At 35.7% G+C, this 26,678-nt stretch overlaps 1 protein-coding gene across 4 annotated transcripts in view; it reads right to left on the reverse strand.

Annotated features, from left to right (window-relative positions):
- The window catches only part of LOC126778087 (cGMP-specific 3',5'-cyclic phosphodiesterase-like), a 133,881-nt gene that overhangs the window by 57,781 nt on the left and 49,422 nt on the right, over positions 1-26,678 (reverse strand). For all 4 annotated transcript variants that reach the window (XM_050501454.1, XM_050501457.1, XM_050501455.1 and 1 more), the window contains one exon: positions 588-1,316. In XM_050501454.1, coding sequence (XP_050357411.1) covers positions 588-1,226 — 639 coding nt within the window. In that variant the 5' untranslated portion in view covers positions 1,227-1,316. The remainder of the gene's footprint in view (positions 1-587; positions 1,317-26,678) is intronic.

Below are 26,678 nucleotides of genomic sequence, written 5' to 3' on the forward strand. Positions count from 1 at the left end.
TGTCAAAAAGAATTTTCGTGGTGCAACTCCCCAGTAGTTTGGGCTGTGTTCATATGTCAGTCAGTTATATATATTTATATAGATGGCAAAGTGAATTGTTTTGTACGACGATTACTTGAATAAAATAAACGCGAAAATTTATGTTTTCCGGAAAAGCTCTGTTTATTTCTAGCTTTTGTGTTGCCTCGGTGGAACTCGCATTAAGCAGGATGTAATAAATTGCCATCCGCAATATGTTGGACATTACTTTTGTTCCTAGAAATTTTAAATGTATTAAATATTTACAACCGAGTTCCAAGTGAAAATGTGACGATTTAAAACATATCCATCATCATAATCTATTGTATAAAAGAATATAATACCAATAATTCACTTTTCGCATACTATAAATTTAAATTTTTAATGGGATGAATGAATTTTGAATGAACAGCTTTCCATGCTGTTTTGTCAAAACTTATATATATTTAATTTTTTATTTCATGATTCATTGGAAATATTTAGTTTATAACTTTTTATATGTTAATATTACTATTCTTTGATTTTTATCTTATTTCTTTAAAAAATGCATTAAATCTATAGGCACTTACCTTGACAGGTGAAGACGATAGCCACAATTGAAATAGGTCTGATGTCACTGACGTACTTCTTGCTTCGTGACGCGGTCTCGGAGATAGCGGACCACACGACGTTAAACTATGTAACCTATTAACTTCGTCCACAGACGCACATTCTCTTATATATCTCTCCAAAAGTTTAGGCTTACTATCCAAAATTGTTTTTAATTCCAGCAAATCCTCATCAGTGGTATCGTCTGGTGACGTTCTATCTACAACCTCCTTAAATTCATCAGAACATTGCATTATCAAATCGTTAGTTGACAAAACGTCATATACGACCTTACTGCCTAAATCGTTCGGACTAGACTCTTTAAAATAATCGCTATCACATTGTCTGGTACTATCTACACTCGTTTCACAACCATTCTGTTCTGTAATCTCGACAATAGTTATCGGTGGGTTCTCCTTAAGCATATTGTTGTTTTCGCGTTCGATATCGTCTATCTCAATGGGCAGTTCGTACACAAGTTGCATCAATTCATGTGAACGTTTCAAATGATCTTGTTTGCCTGCTTTTCCGTTTTCTTGATTGTCTTCTGGGTAGTTCGTGTCTGCCTTTTTAGAGTCGGCATTCTTTGCAACAACATCGATCGGTTCCTCCGATGTCATGGCAGCTCTAGTTTGTTTCGTTGGAGTGATTGACTACCTTAATGTTTCTAGACATTGTTTCTTTAAATAAATAATAGTTTTTGATTATATCTGGAACAAAAGAATTAAACCAAATTAGCACGTGCGTGTAGTATGTAATCGTTTATCTATTATTTCAAACACTATTAACGTATTCTAAGAAATCAGTTTTAAGCATTAATTATATTGTAAGCCCAGTCGAAGCGGTTTTACATAGTTAATGAGATGTTGCCAATAATGCTCCAAATTGTTATGTATTTTTAAATTAAATTTAGTCGATATATATTTAGTAATGTATTATGTATATAATTAGAAAAATTAAATGTTTTTCAAATATAAGAAATTGAAAAATGATAAAATAAAAACAAATACGAATTTTCATCAAAATTTAAAATAACGCCCAACATTATGAGGCAAAGTTTGTTCAATTTTTCTATCAGGACTCAAAAACCAAATTTTTATCTATCGTATGAGAATCATTTTTGGCTGAAATAGGCTATGTAAGATGTTTCAATAGGTAGGCGGATTCGCAAACGGGTCACCTGATGGTAAGTGGTCACCACCGCCCATAGACATTATCATTGAAAGAAATGTTAACCATCGCTTACATCGTCAATGCGCCACCAACCTAGAGAACTAAAATGTTATGTCCCTTGTGCCTGTAATTACACTGGCGCACTCACCCTTCAAACCAGAACACAACAATAGCGGTAGAATATCTGATGAGTGGATGGTACCTACCCAGACGAGATCAAATATAATAAAATCAAATTATATAGATTTATTTATATACATTCGAATTTCCCTCTTGAAATACGAAGTTATAATTAACCCAATCTAGTAGCAGTTCTGACGGCTTCCCTGATGAATAGACGTCCTGCTCTTATTGACTTCTAAAACTTCGTTCTGCTACTTCGAAGTAAGTTTTGCAACAACAGACTATATCAATATAAATAACAGCCAAGATGACGTTTCTCTCTTGAATTTGTTGTAAATAAAACGATTTTGATTTAGCTAATTATGTTTTAGTTAAACTGTACACTCTCACTCACGTTCCAAGCAACCACTTCCAGTTGACACTAGTTACCAATACGTGGTAATTGAAATATATATAATATAGAAAATAAAGAGAATTGTGACAAATATTAGGGCGAAGTCACGGGCGGAAACTAATTTCACTTGCGGCTTCGCCCATGTGTGCGGTGTTTGGTTATGACCTTGACTGACTGCCTCGTTGGTCTAGTGGCTTGATGTAAGGCCACAGACCTGAAAGTCCTGGATTCAATTCCTAGGTCGGGCCAATAAAAAAGTTATTGGGTTTTTCTGTCAGAAAATTCTCAGTAGCAGCCCAGAGTCTGGCAGTTGGAAGTGTGTACACTCCCGTGCCTCGGAAAGCACGTAAAGTGTCGGATTGCCGTCTCATCGGATTATGAAATTTCGGGAATAGAGAGTGCACCTGTATTTGCGCACACACTTGTGCACTATAATATCTCCTGCGTAGTTGGCTAATCACTCTTGAGATTGACCGCCGTGGTCTGGAGAACATTATTATTATTACTGTACACCTGAAAAAGTGCACACAAAATTTCATGATGATCAATTGAGTAGTGAAAATGAGTAGTGACTGCATAACAAACAAACAGTGAAACTCACTTTCGCGATTTGTTGCGAATGTAAGTGTTGGATTTATTTGTCAATGCTAATATTATAAAGTCGAAAGATTTAATTGTAGTTGATATTACTGACCTGTTTTTATAATACTTTCATCATTAAAAATCTACTTTATACCTATTTATATAGCTTTTATTATATTTCGTACCGTATCTTATAATAAGATTTCGCCAACTTCGCTGCTGCTTGCACAAAGCCCAACCAAGAAGTAACAACAGTATGGTTTATTTTCTCATCTAGTAAGCATTAAAGTCGTAAGTACCACCAGTAACAAAGCCCTACCACCAGTAACAAAGCCCTACCCAGCCAAACTATTGCATTCCTCGACGCGAAGCTGGGTGATATTGCTCTCTTATAGCTATAAAATTATTTCAAAATAAATGTCGATTTTTGTCGTTAAAACAAATCGCAAGCTGTAATAAAAATGTATCGTTCCCTCGTTCCTATCCGTCATCATTATTTCGAACATTTTTTTATTCACAGAGGGGTGTTGGAAAAACAAAATTTCGCTTTAATGACGTCAAATATAAAAGTCTTTACTTGATAATGAATATGGAATGGGCGTAAAATAAGCGGCTGTTAGCTGATAATGGCGACTTGGAGGACAATTTTGTTGGAGTATTTTGTTAATGGGGAATAATTCTGTTTCCGTAATAATCATTATGAGAAATAAATTTATATTGAGCTGGGAATCGTTCGTTTTAAATTAATTAGCACTAATAGTTACTCCATGTGATTTCACACGTTTTAAATATAGCTCCGTGGGTAGTAGCGTGATGTTATATAGTCTATTACATTTCTCAATAAATAGGCTATTTAGTGCAAAAACATTTATCCAATCGAACTGATGACTTCTTTGTGACATGTGTCTAAAAAAATGCTCTAACATTTTGGACCGAAGACCTCTACGAAGAGACACTAAAAAATTAAAAAAATGTGGAGCGTTTCGTCAGATATATGACACTCGTAACGGTTACTATCACGGCATCCGCTGTGCAATACCGCCAATAAATGTAACACATAAAAATGTTTATTTGAAAACAATACATTGACGCGCAACTTTGTCTTTTTGTATAAAATTGATAAGCAGACAGGCAAACCTGATAGTGAGTAGTCACTACCGCTCTAAATATCAAAGATATAGGCACTTTGAAAGATACTAACCATTCCTTAATGGACCACTAGCTTTAGAAACTAAGATGTTTGTCCCTTGTGCGTGTAATTACATTGGCTCGCACACTTCAAATCTGATCACGAGAATACGAAGAATTGTTGTTTGGCAGTTGAATATATTATTAGTGGTTGGTAGACCTACCCAAACGGGTTTGCACGAAGTACGGCTTCGTAAGGCACCAAGTAAATTAAAGAGAATTTCTTGCATTTGTATCGTTTGTACTTCATTCAAATAACTTGAACACGCCACTTTACACTACCGGTACACTTAAAGTTTATTGACCCTGTCAGTTAACAGTCAGCTAACTGCAAGAGCTTATTGTTACATAATACATTATTTTATGATATTTTGCGTCACCGTTTCTTGGCACCGAGCCAGTACGCTCACTTGATAAGCCAAAGTAAATCTTCTATTTCGAGCAGAAAACAAAACAATAACATTAAGACAGAAATAATTAATTATATAATTATATTTCATGCTGTTATATATGTATATGCTTTGAAGTATATAACCTTCTATAAAGTAATCGATGTAGAAGTTATATTAGGATTTTATTTTCCAGATCACAACAAAAATAGATCTTGTGTAGCTTTAATCATGTATACTAATATCAATGCATCTGTGTGTGAATCTTTTGATGAAATGTGGTACTAAGTAAGCTTGAATCCTAATCCAGAAAATAGGCAACTTTTTATACTCAACATTTGTCCCTTCCTTAACTAATTAATGAGCGGAAACTAGTCTTTTATTTACTTATAAAATCATTTGTCCGGGCTGACTATCAACGCACAAAAAATACATCTGAGTAAAGAAAGCTGAAATTTGGAACATAAGTTTATTTTATAACGTAAGAATCCGCTATGATAGGTTTTTAGAAAATACACATTACTTTATGAAAAACAAGCTGGTGGTAGGACTTTGTGCAGGCCCGCTTGGGTGGATGCCACCCACTCAGATATTTTGCCGCTAAGCAGTAATAATTAGTATTGTTGCGTTCCGGTTTGAAGTTTCAGTGAGCCAGTGTAAGAGCCCTTGTACCTGACAAGGGACATTACATCTCAGTTCCCAAGGTTGGCGCATTGGCGATGTAAGGAATGTTTATTATTTCTTACCTCGCCAATGTCTATGGGCGGTGGTGACCACTTACAGGTGGCCCATTTGCTCGTCCGCCTACCTATACCATAAAAAAGCTAGCTTTTAGATCACGAATTACTAAAAGTAAGCTAGTCAAATCAGCCCCTTTAAACAGAATCGTTTTAGCTTATAATAATATATTTGAAAACGCTAACCAATTTTTATTTTCGTGGTCAGTTGTTGTTTTTAGTATTTAATAGTTGGTATTTTTTTTCGTAGTGTAATCTCATTTGAATAAGTACTGTAAGATTTTGCATACTGAGTTTGCCTTCAAGTGGGGCTTACAATATGTTGTTATTTTTTCTTTTTAAATATATAAGTTACCTATAAAACTATGTCAATATTACATGCAATCCTATTAAAATAAATAAACTTTAAGGGAAATGGGAAGAGTAACTTTGTATATATTTTACGCGCACAAAGTCGAGATTGGCAGCTAGATAAATATACATATTGAAATTTGAAACTAGTGGAAAGAAATTATTTTCAACCAACTTTGTACCAAATTATTTTCAATAAAAATATTTGAAAGATACATTGTATCGTATTTATGTTACGGGAAAAGTTCATATATCCTTAGTAAACGATTTCATCACAGTTAACATTCCAAATCATTAGAGTAAAATACGCAGAATCAGTCAATCCATCCATCATTCGATGGTAAATTTTATTTTATTTACTAATTTAGGTAAACACCAATGAATTTTCACGTGCTTATATGTATGCTTATAATTCAATTAGTGCTCATCATTGAAGAGAAACGTCGTGAGTAAATCTGCATGTCTGTGTGTTGGATGAAAACTGCTACACGTGACCACCACCAAGCCGCACTGAAGCAGCGTGGTGGAATACACGTCCGAAACCTTTTTAAAGGGAGAGGAATTTTAGCCTAGCACTGAGACATTTACAGTCCATTGAAAAAGGTATAAAATTCGCTTATGATTAGTGAAGAATAATTATTAGTTTAAAACCATACTTGAAAATAATATAAGTAAATATTAATATAAATTAATTTCACTATATAAAGATTTATGATAATTCAAATTAGAATACGAAACGAAATCCGACCGAGTCATTGCCTTCAAGAGAGGGAGGCGTTTATTTCCGCCTAGAAATCAGAGTTGCGATTCAGCGGGGAATTTCAATTTATTTATTATTCAATTCCTTTAACTTATTCAATACATTTAAATTTAATCTTCAGGTTAAAAAAACGAATTTAAACTACATATTCCAGTGAAGTTTAACTGACAAATACCCATAAGACAAAAATAATTAATTATCACGTAGTAATACTTTTTGGCCCAGTAGTAAGAACGCGTGAATCTTAACCGATGAACGTGAGTTCAAACCCGTCAAGTACCTCTAAATTTTCATGTGATTAATTTCTGTTTATAATTCATCTCTCGCTTTTCGGTGAAGAAAAACATCGTGAGGAAACTTGCATGTGTCTATTGAAATTCTGCCACATGCGTATTCCACCAACCCGCATTGGAGCAGCGTGGTGGAATAAGCTCCAAACCTTCTCCTCAAAAAGGGAGAGGAGGCCTTAGCCCAGCAGTGGGACATTTACAGGCTGTTTCTTAATTACTTTTTTACTTTATGTAATTAATAACATTATCATATAAGAATCATTATCAAATTGTTATCCGTGCAGTGACGGAGAAAGAATACATTTCACTGCCCCTCTCTTTCCCATGGGTGTCGTAAGAGGCGACTAAGGGATATCTGAGCGACCATCTGCTCATCTGGTGGTAGGATGCTAACATCCGCCTGGCTTGTTACCACCGTACGCATGGTGAAAAACTCGTGAAGTGGCTTGCAGCCGCGTTTCGAGGTCAGCCAGCGTACAGCCAGAGCCCGAGCGAGTATTGCCGCGATGGGTGTTGGTCCGGTTGGAGACGGCTGTTGAACCAATGCCGGGGGAAACTGTATTGACCTGCCGGTCAGGGAGACCCGAAGAAACGGCTGTTCCGCTGGCCGCCCGTGGCATAGTACAGGGGCCCGAGCGTGCCTAACCAGCTCGTGAGGCTGCCCCACCAGGCCACGCATAATCTCGGGGTGGACCGTCGTGCCGGTTGGTGACCGGTAGGTGGGGTCCCGGCGGCCACTTCCAGGGGGGTTCGGGGGCCCTTCCGTCCGGCGGGTCAGTGTATTTTTCCTTTTGGCAACCACTTGGGGAAACACGCCTCCACACTTTGCCCAACCCTATCGTGGCAATACATCGCTCGCTTCACGTCTCTTTTCCATTTAATTTCTCCCAAATGGCGCAACAAAAAAGAAATAACGGTCGTACAGCGGTGCTCACCCCCACCATACCCTCGCTGTTTGAGGTCGAGTTCTCTAACATCCGAGGACTCCACACTAACCTCAACGCTGTCCACCACCATCTCGAGACAGCACGGCCAGCAATGTTGTTTCTCACGGAGACACAAATACTCCGTCCTGCCGATACCAGCTACCTTAATTATCCCGGCTACACGCTTGAAGAATCCTTCAAAGCGAAAGCCGGAGTATGCTTGTTCGTCAGGACGGATGTTTGCTGTCACCGACTGCGCTGCTTGGAGGACCCCTCCTTCTCCATGTTGGTGGTACGTGTAGACCTGGTTCGTCAGAGCCGAGTCTACGTGTGCCTCTACAGATCCCACAATGGTGACTTGGAGACAAGCCGACTATTTGACCATCTTAGTCGGGTGGCAGATGCTGCGCAAGAGCAATTTCCTAACGCGGAGTTGGTGTTTTTGGGGGACTTTAATGCTCACCACGAATCCTGATTGAAATCCCTCAAAACTGACCATGCTGGAAGGACTGCTCATGCTTTTGCTCTCACACATGACTTGACCCAACTGGTTGATCAACCCACCAGGATCCCAGACATTGATGGGCAAGCACCTTCTCTACTGGACCTTCTGCTGACTTCTCACCCGGTGGAATATCAGGTTGTGGTTCAGGCTCCTCTTGGCTCTTCGGATCACAGCCTTATTTCTACCAGAGTGCCACAGGCCAAGCTGCCGCCACTAGCGGTATGCAAACGTCGCGTTTGGCACTATAAGTCGGCGGATTGGGACGGTATGCGCGATTACTATGCGTCGGTCCCTTGGAAGGAACGTTGCTTCAGTGGGAATGACCCGACAGCTAGTGCCGCTGCTGTTGCTGGCGAGATCATGCTGGGAATGGAATACTACATTCCTAGCTCAGATCTCGTCAGTAGGAGTACGCGTAACCGTTGGTTCACTCGTGAATGTGCCGATGCTGTATCAGCTAAGCAGGCGGCATATCGCAAGTGGATCAACGGCTGCATTAGCGGGGCATCTAACATTGACTCACTGAAAGCAAACTATAATAAAAATTCCAAGTCCTGTAGAAAGGCATACACGAGAGCGGATGCACAGCGCATTGTACAGATTGGTCATGACCTTGTTTCGCATCCTAGGGACTCCCGTAGCTTCTGGCGTCTGACCAAGTCTGTGCAAAACAATTTCTGCCAACCTTCGCTGCCACCGCTCAGAAATCCGGACGGATCGCTAGCTCACAGTCCGCAAGAGCAAGCTGATCTCCTGGCTAAACTCTTTGCCGACAATTCCGTCATCGATGATTGTAGTGCACTGCCACCTACAATACCTGCATGTGGCCATACGATGCCTGACATTAAAATCAGGCAACGTGATGTGCGTGCGGAGCTGCAATCACTTGATGTTCGGAAAGCTAGCGGTCCCGATGGAATACCAGCCATAGTGCTGAAGAAGTGCGCAGCGGAGCTGTCTCCTGTGTTAACGCGCCTGTTCCAACTTTCTCTCTCTTCGGGAAGTGTGCCGGAGGCTTGGAGAAGAGCTAATGTGCAAGCGGTTCCCAAAAAAGGGGATCGGTCTGACCCGGCAAATTATCGGCCAATAGCTATCACCTCAGTACTTTGTATGGTGATGGAACGGATTCTAAACAACCAACTGATCCATTACCTAGAAGATCACTGTCTCATTAATGATCGTCAGTACGGTTTTCGACCAAAACGGTCTACAGGTGATCTTCTAGCGTACGTAACACACCTCTGGGGTGAAGCTATCGACAAGCATGGGGAATCGTTGGCTGTCAGCCTCGATATCTCCAAGGCTTTCGACAGGGTCTGGCACAGAGGTCTTCTCTCCAAGCTACCGGCATATGGTCTGCCTGCTCAGCTATGCACCTGGATTGCCAGCTTCCTACACAAGCGTAGCCTTCGTGTTTTAGTAGATGGTTGCGCTTCACAATTCTATGTAGTGAATGCTGGGGTCCCCCAGGGATCTGTGCTATCTCCCACACTCTTTCTTTTGCATATCAATGATATGCTCTCCCTTGGGAACATACATTGCTATGCAGATGATAGTACAGTGCATGGTGGATACCACGGACGCGCAGTGGCTGGGCGGGCGGAAACTGAGGAGAGGCGGGAGAATCTTGTCATTGAACTCGATAGGACGTTAGATCTCATCGCCAAATGGGGCTCTGATAATCTTGTTGAGTTTAATGCCAAGAAAACACAGGTATGCGCTCTCACGGCGAAAAAGTCAACATTTTCCCCTCTTCCCTCCCTCTGTGGTACTCCGCTGGTGATGCAAAGCAAAATCACCATGCTGGGGATTGACGTTCGCTGCGACCTTAGTCCAAGGGATTACATCGAGGCTGTTATAAAAACAGCTTCACGGAAACTCGGAGTTCTGAACAAGGTGCGGCGCTTTTTCACGCCACAACAACTGTGCCTGCTGTACAAAACACAGGTACGGTCTTGCGTGGAATATTGCTCGCACCTTTGGGATGGCTCCGCTAAGTACCTACTTGAGGCCTTGGACCGGTTGCAGCGACGTGCCGTACGCATTATTGGCGACGTAAAGGTCACAAACACCCTTGAACCTTTACAATTGCGTCGTGAGATAGCAGCACTGAGCGCTTTCTATCGACTGTATCACGGCGAGTGCTCTGAGGAATTATTCTCTCTAATTCCTGCTTCCCCCTTCCTTCTTAAGTCCACGCGAGCTGGTTCTCGATGTCACCGCCTAACTGTGACATCAATTCCATCGCGAACAAAGAAATTTGGCAACTCCTTTCTTTGTCGCACTTCCAAAAAATGGAATTCCTTACCAGCTCACGTATTCCCCTCCTCTTACAACCCGGGTTCCTTCAAACAAGGCGTGAAGAGGCATCTTGCGGGCCGGCAAGGCGAAGGCGGCTAGTGCAGAACGTTTTTCCCGTCTGTACTGGCCGTCATCGCGTTTGGACTCTACTACCACTTACCATCAGGTGGAGTAGAGTCATTTGCCCTCCCGGCGATATAAAAAAAAAAAAAAAATGAAATAGATTATCGTTGTAATAACCAAAAAAATAAGAACAGTTTGACTGATGTTAGCACAAGATGATAAAAAAACAGTAAAAAAAAACAATGAATAGTATTATAATAAATTAAAGAGTACAATAATGAAATCAAATATAAGCTGTTACGCAATCAAGGATAAGGTCGAATGTAAATAACGTCTTACGTACGCCTTTCTTATAAACGTTGTTTGGCGGGTGATCAGATAAACAATGCTGTCTCCTTCTTACGAATGTCAAATCAATAATGACAGAGAGCGAAATCTGTGTTTAATAAATCTACCGCTAAACAACGTTTATAAGAAAGGCCATTGTTGTTTTATTTGATTTAAAATTGCTAGGCAGACTGGAAAATAAAAAAAAAACCTTAATGATTACCAATATAACATTTTGTAATTTTAGGGACTATATTTTTTGTTATTTTTCAGTATTCATTTAATTATTATTGGCACTGTGGTCCACCCTACTTTCATGTTATTAATCAGCAACCGCATAATCACTTCATAAACAGAATCTAAAAATAAGGGACGCCTAATCTTGTTTATTTGTTTAAGTACACCTATTATTTTGCACTAGTTAATATTATAATAAACATGGGCGCGTGGGTTTTTGCAATGATAATAGGGTATAGTCATAATATTGATCTGAGGAAAAAACTTACTAGCAAAACTTGTGGATTGGCCTGCGTGGAATTCAGTTTGTGACGAGAATCTTTCAATATCTGCCATTTTAATGCCTATTTGAATTATTCGTATAAAATATTTAAATTATTAGGTAGCAGTGGTACTGTTTAAACTTGTTATTGCAAGCGTTACATATTGTACCTATCTATTGATATAGAACGTATTTGTACAGTCCACTTTCATTCATTCAAAAATCCTGTCAAAATAAAACAACCTTATCGCCAGAAAAGTTAGTATAAAAAGATTGTTTCTGTTTTGGTAATTCGCAAATAGCCATATACTAAATTAAAAAGAGGCAGATATTTTGAAATCACAGACAGACATTTCACTTTTATTTATTGGTTACAGATAGTTCATGTCGTATGTCACTCTCTGATATTTCACGATCGTGTATTGCAGGGAGTTTCAAGTTAATAAATACTCAATACTACTGCTCCTTATTATATGGTCTGAGGGTTTGTAGGAAGGGTAAGTGAATTGTCATCATAAGCATAAGGAACATATCTTAGATTAGAAGGTTGGTGAATGGTATACATATCTCAATGTCATTGTATATGATCTACCTTGCGGTAGATCATATACCGTTTATTTATCCATCTGCCTTGAACTTGATGCAATATTAGTAAAAATACACAATCAAAGGTTAAGAAAACTAAAATGGTGCGTATATTTATATCCTCAGTCTCCAAGGCAGTTTAAAAACGAATATAACTGAACATCCATAAATCCACACACACACGCCCAGACACACACAGGAAGCTACAATTTAAATACGTGTCGCCTAGTCAGACCTTTCTAACCTAACTTCCCTAGCTATGCACTTGCCTCAGTTCCGTACATAGTTATCTTAACTTTCTTACTTGAGAAAAGAAGATGAATAGTAATTTTTAAAACATCACTTGGCCAGGCTTTGTGTAAGTCCGTCCGGTAGGTACCGCTTACTTATCAAATATTCTATCGTCAAACAGCAATTACTTAGTATCGTTGTGGTTCGGTTTAAAGGTGAGTGTAATTACAGACATATCCCTGGCATAACATCTTAGTTCTCAAGGTTAGCAGCGCATTTGCAGGCAGTGTAAGGAATGGTTAATATATCTAGCAGTACCAATGTTTATGGGCGGTGGTGACTTACCATCAGGTGGCCCCCCGTTCGCCTATAAATTTCATAAAAATATCATAATAATAGTAATAAAAATACAATTTATCGATAACTCGTTAAAGTTATACGTTATATAATAGTGAATGTTATCATAACGAATAATCAAGGTTATGAGTCTACTCACAGCCCTTATAAAGATGTCAGGCAATAAAGGCGCGTTCCCATTACGGCATTCCGTCTCGTAAGAATTGAATGGCATTAATTGGTCTGTCTATTTTAACACTGCTGTTGCTTGGCTCTTTATTGTAAATATTAAAAACTAGATTCACCCGCGGCTTTGCACCGGTTTCAAGGACGTAAGGTATGAGGTATTTCCTTCTTTATACCATTGACAACGTGTATGCAAAATTTCATGATAATCGGGTTACAAGTTAAGACGTGAAAGTGTAACATACAATCAAATAAACTCATTTTTGCATTAAAACTATGAATTAGGATTGAACTGAGATGGCTCAGTCAATACGATATGTGAATCTTAAGTGAAGAACGTGATCAAATCTGGGCAAGCATTATTTAAATTGTGTTCATGATTTGCATTTGATTTTGCAAATTATATTTGTCCCCCAACTGTTAGTGGATCTTAGTTAAATAAAACCCCAAATTATCGGCTTACGTGGAGAAGCTTTTGTCCAGTAGTGGGATATATATAGGCTGTTGTGAAACACATACATAGTATTATATTATATTGATCCAGATACGATTTCGTGTATACAACAATTCCTATCACTTGCATCGTTTTCAGAAACCTTTGCAAGTTTAACTACAATATTGTATATAGATATGTTTTTATGCGTCAATAAAAAGATAACGACAGTAAATTCTAAAAATAGCAACGGCCGATTTATGCTTTATACTTTATAACCCTATAACCTTTTGTGGTACAGCTGAAATTCATCAGGTAACATTCCGTTTACTCTTAAAGTAAATTTTCCTCTAAATCAACACGAGCGTTACCTATTTGTTTGTTCCGAAATAGACGGTTCGCGGCAATGTAAACTGACACTTAGAGACATTGCGTCAACGCCGGGCCCAATCCAGAAATAAACTAGACAATATCGGGTAATTGGTGGTATGTAGGATTGTTTACACGGCCTCGCAAACTTAGTCCGACAATCGTTACTTTATGTCATAATAAAGTATTTGTTGGGGCGGTGATGAGTAAATCTTACGGAAAAACTATACAAAATGTGTATGGATAGGCTTTTCCAAGCGCTCTACTTTAAATTAACTGCAAACAATTCTTGTTTATATATCTTTATTAATAGTACAAATATACTTATATCCACTTTAATTTAACAAATAAGGTTTCGACTTCACCGACATTCAAAAACATCATTTATTCAAAATGAAAACCTATAGATTTTATTATTCATTGGAATAGGCTATAGGTATAATTACGACCGTTGCAAATAAAATGTATTTAATGTTCTGTCAGAATCAGAATTCTATTTAAATTCAATATTATTGGATGAATTTTGCATGTCTGGCGTCTTGCTTAGAAATTGGCAGATTATCGGTTATATTAATATTAAACGTCAAGTATTTTATACCAGACTATCATAAAAGGTTTTTTTGTTTCTTGATATATAAGGGATATTTATATGTCCCACAGCTGATCAAAAGCTTCCATCCAATGCAACTTTATGGACACACGTGTGGTAGATTTTCATCCGGCATACTCAGGTTACGTTACGATATTTTAATATACCGCCGATCATGAGATGATATACACAAATAAAACACACGAAAACCCTTAATCCTGGGTTAACAACGTTTTGTAGCCACTAGGCTGTTTCGACTCTTTACATTATACTATACCAATAATATTATGACGTTCAGATATTACTTCAAAAATCAGAGACTATTATGACGCTAAATAAATGTTTACAATAAATTAATTATTATTATATTTGTTTTTAACCAAGTTAGCGAAAGGACGATTTTCCTACTAGCTACATATAACATACTAGTTTTCGTCCACGTGTTAGAGGGATGGGGGAGCTGATGGGTAAAAAATATAATTAGGTTATTATATAGTATACATACTGTTAGAACTAATATAATGGCTGGGTTTTAGTCGGACTACGGGTACCATCCTTTGGTTGGGACTTTTTATTGTTATTTTTATTAGTCATTAAAGCGGCCAGTAACACGTATTCCGTGAAATTTTACTCGGCTATCTATTAAGGTTTTATAGACAAACCCACAAACGGAGTCGGCTCATTAATCGGCTTCCACCTTTTGGGTACGATCTTCTAAATAGGCGTATCTCTGCGTAAGATATACTGGGTGTTTTGTCAATGTTCATTATTTGAATTTAATTAGAATTATTTACTTTTGTAACATAAATAGTAAGTATGTACTAAATAATTGAAAAATAGTTTAGCGTATCATGACCGCGTGGTATGGTGACAATAATGCTAGCAGCATTTCCCACTTGAATGATGAATTTCAATTTCGATTCTCTGGGCGTAATCACTAATGTTACCTCTGGAGGTAATAAACTTTGTTAACACTGATTGACATTATTATGAAATGTTATGAAAATGTAGAATGAGGCCAACCTTTCTTTATATTTATTTTATAAATATCTTAACTTGCTTTATTGCGTATACAAACGTTTCTTTACTCGATACTATAGAAAAACACATCCTTTATTATTCCAAGAAGCTTTATTAAATATTTTTAATATAATGTAACGGAAAATGCTTTGTTGCAACGATGCAATTATCGTTTATTTTTGATTCGTTCGCAGATAAAACTCTTGGTTAAGTGTAAAAAGTTTTAAAAGACTGCCTAGTCTGATCGACTGAGAAAGATTCTGTATAATCCGGATAAAACGAGTTAATACTTCGACGATGAAACATTTTATTTTATTTGTAGCAGGAAGATAGATAACTAAATGAGTCACTTAATTGTATGTTCTTATAATTTGGATTTTAATATTATTATTAGTTTAGAATTTATAAGTAAAAACTTTTAGAACGCCTCTGATAAAATTGTTTTTTTTTTAATTATTATATCGTAAAGCCGAAATGGCAGGTGTAATATAAATTGCTAACGATTGTGCTTAAAAATCGAATAGAATATAAGCAATATATTTTATTATAATATATAAGAAAAGCTTAAAGTAATAATATTGTGTCCTTCCTGAAAATACAAAAACTTTTAAACACATGTAAAAAACAAATAAAAAAAAGAGTTACATAATGATAAATGTGAGCGTCGTATTGTTTATCTGTGAAAACGAATCAAAAAATAATAAGTGACGAAATTTTCCCACGCTTTTTCTTTTTAAAACAACCTGTTTGTACGGGTAAATAAAAACTCTTTACAGTATAAATAAGATGTATTGTGGTTCCATGTGTTATCTGTCGACGTTTTTTTTAGGGGCATTTCACAAACCCGTTTTATTGTTCATGAACGATAAACGCGTTCGTTTGTAGGGAAAACAAATAAAATATAATCTTTAACACGTCATTTAGAAACGCATGTGCGCATATTTTTGGAACTAATTTTATTTATGTCTCGAATTTTTAAACGTACTTTTATGCCTTTTTAACTTAGCGGTTGAGCAAGTAAAGCTAGCGGCACATGAGACATACTCGTAACATCATTGTTGCCATCGTTGATGACGCATTGGCGACGTAAAAAGTAGTTAAAATAAATCTTACAGCGCCTATGTCTGTGCGTTGGGTACTACCATCAGGCCCATTGGTCTTATAATGTAAATATCTTTTGTATAAAAATATATGCTTCTAGAACCAACTGTTTAGCTTGCATTTTTTATATTAGACATTTATTATTAAGTTAAATGTTAAATATAACGTAACAGCTAAATAAAACGTAACAGCCTGTAAATGTCTCTGCTGGGCAAGAGGTTTGGAACATATTCGACGAAACTGTTCCAATGCTATTGGTGAATACGTGTCTAATATACATTGATCAGATGAATTAAGGATATGAAAATGCAGTTGTGCTTGCCCGGGTGCAAGCTCGCTCGTTATCTATGTAACGATTCAGAATAAAATATGTATGTTTTTTTGTGATTTAAAAAATGACATGAAATGCAAAGATTCTCCATCTTTGTCTCGTATATTGATACATATCGTAATTATTATCTTCTCTCTCTCTCAGAACACTTGATATCTTTCAAAAATAATTTCAAAATTTTTAAGCACGCAAGTGTTTCAAGCGTTTGTGTAAACAATACGATAAAGTACATTACATGCGCATGTAAATGTTAAAAGTTAAATGGGATCCGCTTTGGTTATCCTCTTGAGATATAGAGCGATGTAAAACTAAAACTAACTTAACTATTTGCATACAAATGGCCTTAATCACTTGAAGGGTTTCATAATGTTATTAACTATCCGTAATACTTTTAAACTTGGTATATAGATTTAATGTATATAATTAAATTAGTTATGTAAATCTTGTGTAATCTGTGCTCTCTGAGATAATGCAACCGCGTGATATTCGTGCAATTTATAACCTGGGCTCCAAGTTTCTTTAAGAGACAAATTTAATGGAATTCAAATGTGGACTGTCGCTTCTCTATATATATCTGATATTTTCGTAAAACTATAAAAGACTTTTTGTAGAAATTGTAACGTACATAAGCTAGTTACGAGTGTCAACCGATTACACAGGTTAAAAAACTATTTTGTTGGGAAATGTATACGCTTCTACATCAGGATCCAATAAAACGTTTAAAGTTACTCGATTTTAAAATACAATGAAATCGTTTGGGAACGTTTCTGTGTTAAAGGATATTAAAAAGATAATGAATTCTTAAATGATACACGTTTTGAATGAAACGACGTCCTCCAGGTCGTTTCAAATAGAAATATGAATACTTGCACTGGTAATAATTTTTTTTTTAAATAGAAAATCTTGCTGAGTTTCTTTTGCCGGTTCTTCTCAGGTCTGAGATGTTTCTTTCCGAACTTTTATATTTTTTTACTTTGACTTTTGACTTTTAACAAAAATTTTCTTATTCTCTTACATATATGTATATATTAACATATATCAAAGTAACAGTTTCGCTTGATATTTTTGGTATTACAAATGCTTCTAGTATACAAAAGATTTTCCGAAACATTTCGAACAAACGTAGTTTCTATATTCGTCGTTTTTCTGTCAATAAGAATGGTTTAAACTGTAATATGTTTGTAACTCATTATGGTCTCGTATATTCGTGAACAGTAAAATTTTTCAAACAATGCAAGAAATATATATTTACTATGTTATCATCGATTTCCACTGGTGGTAGAGCTTTGTGGAAGCTCGACTGGGTAGGTACCATCCACTCATTAGATATTCTACCGCAAAACAGCAGTACTTGGTATTGTTGCGTTCCGGTTTGAAGGGTGAGTGAGCCAGTGTAATCAGTGGACACAAAATCTTAGGTCCTAAGGTTGGTGGCGCATTGGCAATGTAAGCGATGGTCAACATTTCTTACAGTGCCAATGTCTAAGGGCGTTGTTGACCACTTACCATCAGGTGGTCCATATGCTCACCCGCCTTCCTATTCTATATAAAAAAATATTTTATATATAGCCCGGTACTACATAAACTTAATATTTAAGTGCTTCGAACAACGTTCGCGCGGTCCGATTATATTAGTGTATTGAGTTCGATATTCTAGTAGAAATAAATATTATAAAAGTATAATAAAGATGAAGATGAAAGAAAAAGAAAGAGTCGAGAAATAAATTAAAAGAGTCGAGATGGCCTAGTGGTTAGAACGCGTGAATCTTACCCGACGATCGTGGGTTCATATCCGGCCAAGCACCACTGAATTTTCATGTGCTTAATTTGTGATTATAGTTCATCTCGTGCTTGACGGTGAAGGAAAACGTCGTGAGGAAATCTGCATGTATCTAATTTCATTGAAATTATGCCATATGTGTACCAACCCCCATTGGAGCAGCATGGTGGAATAAGCTACAAAACCTTCTCCTCAAAAGGGATAGGAGACCTTAGCCCAGCAGTGGGACATTAACAGGCTGTTACTGTAATAAAGATGAAAATTGCGAGTCTGTGTGAATTTGTGACTATTTAGGCAAAATCATAAAGGTTTAATTGCGATTAATATTAATATATAATATGTATTCTGATATAATAATTAATGCGTGAAAGGCTAAAGCCAGCTATCGGTGTAACAGAGTCTACGGCGTAACAAAATAACCGTAATAATAATAATAAGGATCTAAATAACAAGTAACACTTGGTGGTAGGGTTATGTACAAGCCCGTCTAGGTGTTGTGAAAAATGAGTTAGCCAATGTAACTATAAGTACAAGGGAAACAACATTAAGTTAGTTCCCAAGGTGGGTGGCGCATCGGTGATGTACGGGCTATGATGACAACTTACCATCAGGTGACACATTTGCCAGCCTGCCTACCTATTTCATAAATAAAAAACCGAACCGAAAATTAATTGGGAGATCGAGAAGGTCGGTAACGCTGTAAAAACAGTCTGTCTCGCGTTTCAAAGTCAAAGTTAAAAGTCAAAATCTTTATTCAACACAGAAGTGTTACGCCTTTTTATTGATTTTCAAAAATCTACCACCACTCGTCCATGGGTGTCTAGATATATTACTGATTAAGTTATTTCTGGGTTTTGTATGTGCGCAATTAAATAACTTTGACTTGTTACCTTTATTGTAATTAAAGAATTGTTCAATACTAATGTGATATCTCACTTTTGGGTAAATCCGATGAAAACATCTCTAGCTGCGGAACATTAATGGTTGAGAGTTTATTAGAACTCGGACAAAAGCGTACCGACGCAGCGGGGAATATTGTTTTACAACATTTGACAAATATGCCTATTCATAAAATAATGTGATATTATTTTACGCATTTCATTCAATGTCTTAGTTATTATTTTTATACTTCTCGTGAGATAAAACCTCAAAGTCAATTTTGATCCGATTAAATATATAAACTACACGCCCGACTTCACACGAGTATAATAAGGGTATATTATAAAACATATAACTATTGGTTTATATGGCGTACACCAGTAAACCCGACTGGGACTCGTCATAGTTTAGCCAATTTATATAAAATCTTCATGACTTATACACCTAAGACCCTCCCAATCACTCTGTCAATTGATGAAAACTGTATGAAAACCTGTTTGGTAGTTTTAAGTTTAGATCATTTAAAATCTATTACTATAATAATTTATCACTCGTAAACAAAGACAAAATAATACACAAATGTTTTAAATAAATTATATATGTTTAAAATATTAAAAACTTAAATACTGCTCATATATAATATAAACTTAAATATAACTTGGTATCCTCTCCAAAGTGAGACGTTACTTTAATCCAGAACAACTGCTCAACTTACATAAAGCACAAGTGAGGTCATGTATGGAGTACTGCTCTCACCTTTGGGATGGCTCTGCCAAGAATCACCTTCAGGCTTTAGAGTTGATTGAGAGGCGTGCCAGAAGGTTGATAGGAGACGACGCATTGTTCGAGTCTAGGCTCCAAAGTCTGGAACATCGACGTGTGGTTGCATCACTCTCAGTCTTCTATCGGATACATTTCGGAGAATGTGCTTAGGAATTACACGAACTGATTTCTGCAGCCTGCTTTTTTACTATCGAACGGTCAGGCAAACGCGACCAAAGCGCCATAGGTACACAGTGGAAATTCCCCGCCTACGTACGAAGCGCTTTGAGTCTACATTCATCATTCGCACTGCGAAACTATGGAATGCTTTGCCTGAGTCCGTATTTCCTGATAGGTACAATGTTAGTGTCTTCAAATCCAGAGTAAACAGGTTTCTTATAGGCAAGCGTGCTACATCTTAGACCGTGTCGATGCTTAACATCAGGCAAGTCAACGGTCAAACGCTGGCCTATTAATTGTAAAAAAATAGAATATAAATATTATTATTATCATTTTTAATTTCACAATACATGTACACCATTAGATCGTGAATACCATGACACGTTTTGTTCTCTTGTCTCTAAATGCCTTCTCGGTTTATAGTGACAGCAAAAAGGCAAGCCAACTAACGATTAGCGCCCACTTCATCCCATTGGCGTTGTGAGAAAAGGGTCAAAGGATACTCATGTGAAGCGTAAATTGTCACATTCCTGGTGATGGACGTTAAAATTACAAAGTCATATAATAATAAGAATTATAAAGTCATATAATATAAGTTTGTAAATAGACTTTCACTTAATTTTTATTTTCATCCAACTTTAACCAAATTATACAGAATAATAAGTAATTCTTGTTGGGTTATAAAATCAATCAGAACTGAGGTATCAGAACTGAAAAAAACCTGTTTTAAAATAAAAAATCTATTCGCTATTTTGGGGTGTAAATTGTCTTATAAAATAAGCTAAAATGTTTGTTTATTTTTTTTTGTTTGGATGCGCTAATCCCTAGAACTACCAGTCGAATCTGAATATATATTGTTGCATTTGATAAAGCATCGGTTCCGTTCTAAAGATAAACAGCGGCGACCGTGCTAAAAGCCAGAAAAATTTCAGGTTTCGTCCACGAGTTCCTTACACGCTCTACCGATATTTCATCTCGCTTCTATGCTTTTTCTTTCTGCAACGACCGGCAGCTTTATTTAATTTTCTTCGTGTTGCACATATTTTACAAATAATTGTGAAGTATATGATAACGTTTTTTTAACTATATATGACCCAGATACTTAAATCGTTATATATAAGTTTAATGAAAATAATATAACGTATCATTAGTCTTAAAAAGGTTACCAAAAAAGCATTCATATATCAATCATTTATCATAATATATTATATTTAAAGCCACAGAAAAAAAATATATTTTTTAATAATGGAAAAACCTAGAGTTGTTTGTGTGTGTTGTGTGTTAATCCTTGTCACACTAAATCCAATGATTGATATAATTCGATTTTTAAACTGTACAGTATAGCAGTTAATTTGTATTAAATACTCTACCTCTTTACTAGGCTCAAATAAAAATGAGTTTTTATTATTTATTTTTAAACACATAATTCAGTTATGTACTAATCAAAATTATGCAAATTTTCAAGCGTGATTAAAATGACTAAAATACAATCGTCTAAACTGACGTTTATTTACACTATAACTTATATCATAAATAAATAATTATATAATAAATACGCAAATATTGTTTATTTGTGTTTGTTACGCTTTCACTTCTTAACTACTCCACCTATCATCGTGATTTTTTACATACACGTTATCAGCTACTACTGATATCAAGCGCGGCCGAAGTCACGTGCAAGGGGTGGCTTAACTAGTTCAGAAAGCGCTTTAAAGTCCCCTTTATTATACAAATGTATATTTAGTGCGAAACTCTTTCAAGTATTGTATACAGTGAATAAGAGAACTGGTATTATTATAGAGTTTTATTAAACACCTTCATGAACAGACCGTAATAAAATGTGCACTGTCGTAAAACAAAATTAAACTTGGAGTTATATAGCGCAACAGCGCTTCATAAGAGCGGTGAAAAATAAAATGAATGAAATGAAATTTTATTTTGATAAAATATAAAAAAAAATGACGTTGAATGTGATTCTTCCATCAAGAATAAATAAATTTGTTCTTAAAAAAGTAAGAGTTCGTTAATGTCGGACTGCTAAAGCTAATTTTGACACATGCAGGGTACCTCACGAATTTTCCATCACTGCCTAGCACGGGATGAATTATAAGCCCAATTTAATTACATGAAAACTCATTCTTACTTGGATTTGAATTGGCATTCATCGATTAAGATTCAAGCGTTCGAACCACTGGCCCATCTCGACTCGTTGGTTCTTATGTAATTTTACTACAAATTCTCTTCATAAATCAAAATATAATTTATTCAAGTAGGCTTTGTGAACACTTTTGAATCAATTTACAAGACTCGAATTGGCAAAAATATTGTTTTAAATTACGCTACAATTCCTTTCCCTACATACAATTATTATAAAATTCATTCATCATACAGCCATCGAAATATACCAATTAAATAAAAGTTATTATTAATTTGTTAAATTATTAGTTTGTTAAATTTTAAAGCATATCTACACTAATATTTACAGATAAAGAGACTAAGTGATCGATTTGAAAAAAATCTAAAAATGGTTATAAACTCTACAGCATCACGCTCGCATACAAGGTCCACATGGATTATCAGAAACGTTGAAGGCAGATCAGCTAATTGTAAAATAATTATAAATCTATAAAATAAAGTAACTATTTACTTTCATATTTTTATGTTCAATTTAATGCTAATCACACACTCGACCGTGGAGTAAAATATTCTAAGAAGCCGGCATGCTGAAGAAAATCTAACACAAATAGCTGGTCGACCTGAAGCACTGAATCTATCATCTTATTCTTTGAAGTTCAATTCAATTCCTTAATGGATTTTTTAATTTAAACTACAGTTTGATACTTTAAATCAACTTAAACGTTACAAACGGTAGTGCTTTTCCTTATAAACTTTTCAAGAGCCAGTTAAAGCTTGTTAAAAGCAGTAAGAATCATTTTACACGAAGTATTATTGATTTTAAAATCGTCTAACTATATTATATCTCATGGTTGGCAATTTGAAGAGCTTTTTAGTTCAATTAAAAACATTACTCGGGTTAATAGGGCAACGGGCGCCAGTTTACATCGCAATAAAAAATAAATTGAATTCCTCCTTCTAACCGTTTACAGCGAGTCTGATGGAAACGAACGATGACTACGAAGAAATATGTAACAAGTTATTGCCGTCAAGTTTATAAAAACTTCACCGGATATTTAAAAAAAAGGATGCGATTTGCTCTGCTCGTGCCACATAATTCACTTACTCCTCTCCTATTTATTATAAATATATATATTTACTGTTATTAAATACATGAAATAATAAAAAAAAAATATAAAACTTAACAATTATTGACAGAAAAAAACCCTCCTGTAAACATTAAGTTATTTTTAAATTTTGATAGACTCAACCGATTGTGATGAAAGAAATACTGCGTATAATTTCACCCTGGTCAACTTAATGGGAATGCTATAGCTGTTAATTTCGTTTCCATCACACCGTGTTCAGCGTTGAAGGAAAAACCTTTGAATATTGTTAAAAATTCATATATCCGTAACAGCCTGTGAATGTCCCACTGCTGGGCTTTTTTTTTTTGAGAAGAATGTTTGGAGCTTATTCCACCACGCTGCTCCAATGCGGGTTCATATATCCCAAAAGAAAAATAATGCAATGTATCCCAATTCTACATTTGGGACATAATAACACAATTTATACTATTTTCAATGAAATATATGTTTAATCTTAAATGATTAAACGAATAACCTAGTTCGAGATGCTCTTCTCGGTAAATATAATTGGATTCTTGTTACTGGGTTAAACATAAACGACTTAGGGCAAGCAATTTCAAGCCAATCCGTGCTATTAAATTCATATTTAAATATGAATTTAAATGCTAAGTTTAGCTGAGAACATATTCATAATAAAGATGTCGATCTGCGCTTTGGCATATTGAATTTTTTTTGTTAATATTTTTACGAAATTGTTTTTATTATATATGGTGAAAATTACAGATATAAAAAAAAATATTATCTCTGCGTCTTCTAAAATTATCCCGCTTGTTTTAGTTTAAAACATATTTAATTATGTCGATAAATAATTTATAAGGGCAATATATAAAATTATTGTTATATAAATGTTATATATGTGTCGAAAATGGTTTATAATTAAGTGAAGTATAAAATGTTTTCAATTATATATATATAACCACGTGAAGTGCTCGGCGTGATAGCACTCTATTATCACCAGAAAATAACAATCGCGATTTATTCGACTTTAATATTTTTTTATTACTTTGCCTGCTAAGATTTTTATAGCTTTGTAGATTACTGAAATAATTTTAACAACGTGTTGAACTTGTCTCGCGAAACCGTTCACCCATTAAAGAAGAAAGTACCTTTTCTTCTTTAATGGGCGAAGTAAGTTACTTCAAATGTTCTTTAGTTTAGGACGTGCCCAGCATATACCAATATACCATTTTACATATTAAATTTATTACCGAAGACGACGGAGCTGGTTTCTGCGTAGGCCACTTATATTTATTTCCACTTATCGTCTACAGTTTCAGCGACTTTCACGAGTTCAGCAAAGCGATTACGGAGTTCTAAACTTCTCGATATTCAATGATGTTTGCATTCGCTCATATCAAGCCTTCTTACTTTGGTTTGTCTACGAGTTTTCGGCCTTGGTTTAAGCCAACTGTGTGTTATATCGACGATCATAATTTGAAGCTTTTGAAATTTGTTTTTTTTTTAATTCATGCGTCATAAATAAAGAATAATAAATAAATAAATAAAGCCGATGGAAAGTTCGTTGCTTGGGAAATTTTTTTTTTTTTTTATGGTTCGGCAGTGGTAATTATAATATTATCATATATATGTACTAATTCAAACAATTCCTCTGAACATTCCCCGTGATATATGCGATGAGATGCGATGCGATAGAGGATGCAGAGTGACCCGACATCTCTACGCAGATCCAAAGGTTCAAGCCGGTCGGTAAAAGCTTTATGGTTGACAATTCGAACTGCTCTACATTGAATGCGGTCAAAGAAAAGAAGCTGGTACTGGGGAGTTCCCGCCCAGAGATAAGAGCAGTACTCCATGTGGGGCCGATTTGCGCCTTGTAAAGTTTTAGGCGATGAGCCGACGTGAAGTACTGTCTCGCCTTGTTGAGCACTTTAAGGTTTTTAGAGGCCAATTTAGATCTCCCTTGATATTAATAATGTCTTGTTTTCGTGTACGCTCAAAAGTACTATTTAGCGATTCATAAAACACACCTTTATCGTCTTCTGAGACTGATTAAGTGAACGCGTAACATTACCAGACAATGGTGCTTTGCGCTTTAGAATTGTGTCGAGTAGAAATTATACATTCCGAAATGGGTTTCACTCCATGGAGTTTAATATAATTGAAAATATAAAAAAAGCTTATGTCATGCCTTTGTGCCATGTTAAAACAACTGAATTGAGCCTATACTCAATATTATCATTCATCTCCTGGCTACATAATCAAATCACCTTGATGATATTGATTAATTTATCATCAGGTTTAAGGACACTCAATTTTTAATTCGATAGAGAAACAAAGTAGAAAAAAAGTAGATTAAAATTTACTTACTAGGTTTGTTTACATCATACAAATAAAGCTTATGTTAGCGTTTGAAAACATAAAGTAACTTATATCCTGAGCTTCGCTTGCGTGGATGTTTGTTTGTTACAAAAAGTTTTTGCTGCGCTTTAATTACACAAGACTTTTTGATTTGTTTTTGAATCGAAATTTTTATATACCAATTATAAATACTAATGAAAATAACAAACAGCGATAAGACACCAAAATGCTTAGGAAGACATATATAAAATTACTTACATATTAATTACACTTATCTTTATAACATATACAATTTTTATTTATTTACAATGCAATACAAATATTTAGATGTGTGCTGATCCCCTAGGTAGATTTCTGTGCAACCTGTATTAAAGAGTGTCCGTAGCTTATAAGTCTCAATATATATTTTGTTTGATATTTAAAAAAGTATTAAACATCAGTGACGAAAAATTTTTTAGAAACTAGTGTCCGAGCTCGACTTTTTCTGCATGTAGAGAGGTCAGTTGTTACGTACTCTATATCTTTTTCTGTCACCCTAACAATGTGTATACAAATTTCATAAATGATAAGCAGGAACAAACTTTCGTTTTTATAACACTAGTTAAGATATAATAGCAAAATAAAATAAACATATCAAATGTGTTACTGTATCTTTAATTGCTTCAAATATAAACTACGTTATTCCCTACGGGAAATTACTTGGACGCTATCATCGAACTATGACCGACTACGCTGACTATCACGTAGGTCACGTCACGATTTTAAAACCCAGTTCATATTCCTAAAGGATCGCTCTATATTTTTTGAATACATACGATCACTGTAAGAACTATATGAAAGTGACTTTTCAAATATAATAGTGTGATCCATAGTATAGAAAAAGTATAGAGCTATACTTCGCTCGACGATACGTATCCCCAATATGACGTATCTCCAATAGAACCAGTTAATGCCGTCAGAGACTATTTTTTAATCTGTAGAATCGAATTTATAAAAACCCTAAATTTGTTTACTATGCTTTACGTACTATGATAAAAGCATCAGTGCATCATGTGCAAACGCGTCGGATTTTGTAAGCCATATTTCCAAATATTTTTTAC

The sequence above is a fragment of the Nymphalis io genome, chromosome 25 (assembly GCF_905147045.1).
Source record: "Nymphalis io chromosome 25, ilAglIoxx1.1, whole genome shotgun sequence".
NCBI lineage: Eukaryota > Metazoa > Arthropoda > Insecta > Lepidoptera > Nymphalidae > Nymphalis > Nymphalis io.